The sequence below is a fragment of the Nicotiana sylvestris genome, chromosome 8 (genome assembly GCF_000393655.2).
Source record: "Nicotiana sylvestris chromosome 8, ASM39365v2, whole genome shotgun sequence".
NCBI lineage: Eukaryota > Viridiplantae > Streptophyta > Magnoliopsida > Solanales > Solanaceae > Nicotiana > Nicotiana sylvestris.
Window position 1 is genome coordinate 213,449,421 of NC_091064.1, and position 7,431 is coordinate 213,456,851.

General features: G+C 42.4%; 1 protein-coding gene across 1 annotated transcript; it reads right to left on the reverse strand.

Annotated features, from left to right (window-relative positions):
* Window positions 1-348: 348 nt before the first annotated feature.
* LOC138876322 (uncharacterized) lies at window positions 349-876 on the reverse strand. The gene has a single exon (XM_070155235.1). The coding sequence runs from the start codon at window positions 874-876 to the stop codon at window positions 349-351; it is 528 nt and encodes a 175-aa protein (XP_070011336.1).
* Between the last annotated feature and the right edge of the window lie 6,555 nt (window positions 877-7,431).

Below are 7,431 nucleotides of genomic sequence, written 5' to 3' on the forward strand. Positions count from 1 at the left end.
CACATCGCCGCAAGTGAAATAAGCCCTCGACTGCTGAGAGTAACGAAGTGGTAGGGCACTGATAGGTGCTGATGGAGAACTGAAGAGCTGCTAGTCAGAATACTATGGCTGAGAACCACGACTCACTGGTGAACCATGAGAAGTCTGGAGAGCTGACTGAAAGGGCCTCGGAGGATGGCCTCTACCATAAGAATCCCTACCTCCAAACGAGGTACCGCTGAATCTCCCAGAATGACGGGGCCTCTTATCAGACCCATGACCACCTCCCTGAGAAAGTGCCAGCTCTATCCGGCGGGCACCATCTGCCGCCTTGTGAAATGTAATCTCACTCCCAGCACTCATGGCCATCTAAACACGGATCGGCTGAACCAACCCATCAACAGACCTCCGCACCCTCTCTCTCTCGGTAGGGAGTATCACAATGGCATGGCGTGCAAGATCAATAAACTGTGTCTTATACTGGGTAACTGGCATCGAACCCTGCTGGAGACGCTCAAACTGCCTGCGAAGGGCATCCCGCTGAGTAACTGGGAGAAACTTTCCCAGAAATAACTCTGAAAACTGATCCCAGGTCAATGATGGCAACCCTGCTGGCCTGGCTAAACAGAAATCTCTCCACCAAGTCTTGGCGGATCCTGCTAGACGAAAAGTGGCGAAGTCGACCCCATTGGTCTCTAAAATATCCATAGTTCGAAGAACCTCATGACAGTTGCATATGAAATTCTGGGCATCCTCTGAAGGTGTGCCACTATATGTGGTAGTGAAGATCCTGGTGAACCGATCTAGCCTCCACAGAGCATCCGCAGACATAGCCGTACCATCACTGGACTGAGCCACAATACCTGGCTGGACCGCTGCAACTGGCTGAACTGCCATAGTTGGCTGAATTGCTGGAGCCTAGGCCGGAGAAGCTACCGGCTCTGGAGTATGAGTAGCGGGAGTCTAAACTCCTCCCCCAGCTTGAGACGTGGCTGGTGCTACGGGAAGCAAACCCGCCCAAGAAATGCCCTCCATAAAGCCTACCAATCGGACTAAAGCGTCCTGAAGCACTGGAGTGGATATGAAACCCTCTGGGACCTGAACTGGGCCCACTGGAGCTAGAACCTCCTCGTCATAGTCAATATGAGGCTCCACCTCTGGGACTGTTGCTCGGGGCTGAGCTCTGCCCCAACCTCGGCCTCTACCCCGACCTCGGCCTTGCCCGTTGCCCCTGATAGGAGCTACTGCTGGGGGCTCGGGCTGCTGCGTGGTAGAAGAGGAAGCACGTGTTCTCGCCATCTGCGAAAGAACAGAGTAGGAAGACAATCAGTACTTGAGAAATAGAATCACACGACAAGAATGAACAAAGTGAAGTTTTCTTAACTTAGTAGCCTCTGCGGGATAAATACAGATGTCTCCGTACCGATCCCTCAGATTCTACCGAGCTTGTCCGTGAGTTGTAAAACCTAAGTAACCTAGTGCTCTGATACCAACTTGTCACGACCCGAATTTCCCACCATCAGGTGTCGTGATGGCGCCTACTATCGGAGCTAGGCAAGCTAAATATATAAAACACTTTTCCTACTTTCTTCCATCAATATAATAAATGAGATAAAATTTAAGCGGAAGACTTTAAATCTAAAGCAACTGAAAACCAAAAGTGCGGAAGTTTAATACATATCACTACCCAAGGTCTGGTGTCACTAGCTCATGGGCTACTACAAAATACTACAAACAATGTCTGAAAGGAAATACATCATGTTTGTCTGATATAAGATGAACAAACGAAAAACATGGAAAGGGACTTCGGCCTGCGAACGCCAGCTAGGCTACCTCGAGAGTCCCTGGACTGAAGATAGCTCCCAGAAGTCCTACTGCTACGGTCCGTAAGCCGCTCTCTGATGTGTGCACAAAAATGCACAGAGTGTAGCATCAGCACAACCGACCCCATGTGCTGGTAAGTGCCTGGCCTAACCCCAGCGAAGTAGTGACGAGGCTAGACAGGACCTACCACAATTAACATGTACAGATATATATACAAGTGCAAGAAAACAATAACAAGATAATACAAAGTAACGCTGGGAGGGGACATGCTATTGGGGAGTAATAGATAAAAATGAAATATCATAAATAAACAGAAGAAACTCCGGTTCCCATGATATATGTATATATATATAGTGGACGACGTGCCACGCGATCCCATAATATCATATATAAGTGGACGGCGTGCCACACGATCCCAATTCATATCATATATAAGTGGACGATGCGCCACACGATCCCAATTTTCATATACCACGTGGTAGGCGTACCACTCGTTCCCATTTCATCTTTATCATAGTGCACAATATGTCACCGGCAACGGAGGCCAATAACCAATAATCACTCTAATTTGTGGTAGGCGTACCACTCGATCCCATTTCGTAAAATCATACGTGGACGGCGTGCCACACGATCCCTTTTTAATGATGTACAAGTGGACGGCGCGCCACACGATCCCATAATATAGTTCATAATATTTGACTTCATATAGTAGACCCCTTCAGGGGAGAATAACAACTCAATACTTTTAACCCAACAAGGGTGCAACTAACAGCCCAAAATATCCCGACAAGGGAGAGTATATATCAGTCTACACATCCCGACAAGGGAGTAATCACAACAAATTCTCTTTTTAAATCACTTCTTCCTCAACTAACACATTCATGTACGAGCTAACGCTAAAAAAATACACCAATCACAATTCTACCTCAACCATTCACATTATATGAAACACATCAGTTAACCAAGACAGTTGTATCACGTCATTGAATTAAAAGCAATTAAGACTCACGGTCATGCTAGACTCCGATGCATAGATAACCGTCACCATACCTATACACTGTACTTCACATTAGCAAGTAGCAAATAACATCCTAATCCTATTCCCTCAAGCCAAAGTTAGAACAAACACTTACCTCGAATGCTCCAAACTCAACTCACGCTTCTAGTATAGCTTTACCTCTTGATTCCACCACCAATCCGCTCGAATCTAGTCATAAGTTACTTAATCACATTAATAATTACTAAATGAATCACTCCCCATGCATGAAAATAAATTTTACAAGGTTTTTTTCCAAAATGGTCAGAAACATCCCCGGACTCACGTGGTCGAAACTCAAGGTTCGGACCAAAACCCGGTTACCCATTCTCTCACGAATCCAAATATATGATTTATTTTGAAATCGGACCTCAAATTGAGGTCCAACTTCTCAATTTGTAGAAAACCTAGGTTCTACCCAAAACACCCAATTTCCTCTATGAAAATCTTTGATTTGAATTTGAAATCATGTTAAAAGATGTCAAAAAATAAAGAAATTAAGTTAGAAATCACTTACCAATCGTTTTGGAGAAGAAATGTTGTTTGGAAAATCGCCTCTTAGGTTTTGGGTTTTTGAAAAGTGGAAAAATGACTGAAAATCCCGAGTTTATATACTTTGCTGGGGGATGGCGCGGACCGCACAGAAATGTACCGCGGCCGCGCCGAGGGAGGGAAGAAGTGGGCTTTCTCTGAACCCACCCAGCGCGGACCGCACTGATTTGGTGCGTGGCCGCGCTGGTCGACCCTCTGAACCCCACCATGTGGACCGCACAGAAAAGCACCGCGACCGTGTGGCTGCCAGCGCGGACCGCGCGGAAATGGCCGCGGCCGCACTGGGGCCTGCAATATCTGAACCTGCATTTTTAATGTCTAAGACCTCCCGGGCCCCACTCAAAACTCACCCGAGCCCTCAGGGCTCCAAACCAAACATTCATATGATCTCGAAAACACCTTACGGACTTACTCGTGCGATTAAATCGCCAAAACGACATCATATACATAGGATCAAGCCTCGAAACACATGATTTTCTTTCAACTTTCATAAAACTCAAATTCCTCATTTTAAGTACGAAACACGTCATATGACGTCCGTTTTTAGCCAAACTTTACAGATAGTGCTTAAAACATATTTAAGACTCATACCGGGCGTCGGAACCAAAATAAGAGCCCGATGCCACAGTTTTCTGATAAATTTTCTTCTTCCTTTTCCTTAATTAATTTCAAAGAACAATTTCACACAAAAATTCATTTCTCGGGCTTGGGACCTTGGAATTTGATTCCGGGCACACGCCCAAGCCCCATATTTTTCTACGGACCCTCCGGGACCGTCGAATCACAGGTCCGGGTCCGTTTACCTAAAACGTTGACCGAAGTCAATATTATGCATATTAATATCAAAATTCATCAAATGTTTCACATAATTCACATATTTCAACATAAAAGCTTTCCGGCTACGTGTCCGAACTACGCACGCAAATTGAGGTAACTAACAGCAAGGTTTTTAAGGCCTCGGAAGTACGGAACAAGGAAGAACTACGGTGATGACCCTTTGGGTTGTCACAATGTTAGAGGTCGTTTGGTAGAGTGCATCGCACAAAATAATGCTTGCATTAGTTTTGTGTATTAGTAATACCTTGTTTGGTATACTTTTTCAACTTATGTATAACTAATACAAGCATTAGTTATACATCCTATTTGATATTATCCTGTGTATATCTAATGCATAGCAAAACTATGGTATTAGTAATACCAAGGCTATTAATGCATGCATTAGTATGTCTAAAGACAAATTGTCCTTAAAGTCCCTTAAAACTAAAGAATATAGAGGGCATTTTTGAAAACAACTAATTTTTTTAAAAATTATGCAATGCATTTTAGTTTTTAATACACCACACCAAACAATGTATAAAAAATAATCTCTGCATAACTAATGCTTGCATTACTAACACATGCATTACTAATCCCTGCATTACTAATACACCGTATTCAACATTATTCTTATACACCCTACCAAACGACCCCTAAGTTTCTACTAAGGGCAATTTCGGTGATTGACAAAAAAATTATGGCATAAATGGTATTCCTCTTAAGTTGAGGTCTTAGAGGCAATAATTTTCAACCTTTATTTCCAATCCAAGGATGAATTTGTGAACTATATATATTGATGAGGAGAAAGAGGATGAAGTGTGATGACCCAAAAGGTCATCTTGTGTTTTAGAACCCAATTCGATGTTTCGAGGCCTTTTCCTCATTTTATTCCTTTACGATTTGCGTGCACAGCCCGACGAGTTTCTGGAAAGCTTTTATCTGGAAAGTTGATGAATAATAATTTTTTCCTTTAAAAGTTGATTTAGTTGACTTCGGTCAACGTTTTGAGTAAATGGACCCAGACTTGTGTTTTGACAGTCCCGGTAGGCCCGTATCGAAATATGGAACCTGGGCATATGCCCGAAATCGGATTTGGAGGTCCCTAGCCCAAGTTATAAATTTTTGTTAAAAATTGTAAGTTTGAAAATTTAATGGTTTTTAAGAAATTGTTAATGTTTGATCTTGTTGGTATTGGGTCTGTATTTTGGTTTCGGAGCCTGGTACAAGTTCAATATAATATTTAAGTCATGTCTATGAAATTTGGTAAAAAACGGAGTTGGTTTGACATGATTCGGACGCCCGGTTGAGAAAATAGAAATTTCAAAGTGTTCTTAAGAATTTCATGTGATTTGGTGCTAAATTCGTAGTTCTAGGTGTTATTTTAGCGATTTGATCGCGTGACCAAGTTCGTAGGATATTTTAAGACTTGTGTGCATATTTTGTTTGGAGACCCGAGGGCTCGGGTGAGTTTCAGTTGGACTACGGAGTGATTTGAAACTTAAAAAAATTGCTGGTGTTCTTCAGCTATGTTGCAGGCCTCAGACCTCGCAAATGCGAGGTCAAGTTTCGCATTTGCGACTAGTGTTGAGGTCGCACTTGCGAGCTTTTCATCTAAATGCGAAGGGAAGCTCGGCCAGCCTATGTTTGCAAATGCGAACAAACCTTCACATTTGCGAAGTTGGTCTGGGGAAGGGGTTCTTCGCATTTGCAAAGAAGGTGGCCGCAATTGCGATCCCAGCTCCGCATTTGCGAACAATATGTTTGTATTTGTGATAGAAGCAGAAATGCGACAGGTTGGCATTTGCGATGCCTTTCTCGCATTTAGGATCTTTGCAATTGCGAAGCTCAGGTCGCAAATACGACATCTGCAACTGTGTAAATCGGAATTAGACGAGATTTTTCAATCATTCTTCAAATTTTCAAAACAAGAAACCCTCTATGCGATTTTTCAAAGACCATTTCTTCCACAAATCATAGGTAAGTGATTCTTAACTCGTTTCTTTCAATCTTTCACTTCATTTTACAAGATTTCAACTTAGAATCTAAGATTTTCATGGTGGAATTGGGTATTTTTAGGTAGAAACTAGGGATTTAAAAATTTGGGGATTTAGACCTCAAATTGAGGTCGGATTCCAAAATCAATTATTTATCCAGGCTCGGGGTGAATGGGTAATCGGATTTTGGTCCGAATTTTGGGTTTGGACCAAGCAGACCTGGGTGTTGATTTTTTTTAAAAATGGCCTAATTTGAATTCCTTGCAATCGTGGGTAGTTCCTAAGGCTTAAATTGAATTGTTTGGTTGGTAATTTGCTAGGTTCTATTGGTCCGGATGCTTGTGTGAAGGGAAAAACGGTGGTTGAGCTTTGAGTTTGGTCGTGGGGGTGAGGTAAGTGTCGTGACTAACCGTAACTTGAGGGATTAGGTATTATTTGCTTATTGGTTATGTGTTTGGATGTTGAGTACACCGTATAGGTGAGGTGACGAGTACCTATACGTTGTTGTCGAGTCATAGCATGTGAGTGAGTCTTATTCTTGTAAATGTTGTATTCTTGATCATATTATTCATGTTTAGATTATCTATTCGATGTGTTGCGCCATTTCCTATCATGTTTTACTGAATCTAGTTTTGATTGAGTATTGACGCAAAGTTGAGGTTGGTATTGTGGAACTGTGTGATGAAGTAAGACTTGTTGTTGTTATTTCTATCTTCCTATTATTGTTGTTCCTTGTTTTTGGTGAGGAAGAGTGATAAAGCATGAAGGATGATGTCGTGCACATTTCTATGATTTATTGTGGTGAGGTTGAATGATAAAGCACGAAGGGTGATGCCGTGCACGTTTCTATTATTTTATATAGTGAGGTTGAGAGTAAAAGCACGAAGGATGATATCGTGCCGTTTTTATTGATTATCTAGTGAGGTTGAGAGTATAAGCATGAAGGGTGATGTCGTGCATTTTTCTTTTGTTGTGTTTACTTGTTATTGCTGGTTCAAGGTGTGCTAGCTGTTTAAATTCCTCTATTGTTGTGATTCTTTACCTTGCAACCCTCTTAGCATGCTTTTGTCATGCCCCAAACCTGGGGAGGCGTGGCTGGCACCCGATGCCGCACTAGCCCGAGCAAACCACTCTAAAACTCATTTATTCTTTTTGTAACTATCATGGGCCAACATGACCACAACTCGTAATGTACAATTGTAAGTGGACAACATTATAACAGTGAACCAT

Excerpts from the sequence above, each read along its gene's own strand:
- LOC138876322 (XM_070155235.1), bottom strand. The coding sequence starts at position 876 with ATGGCAGTTCAGCCAGTTGCAGCGGTCCAGCCAGGTATTGTGGCTCAG.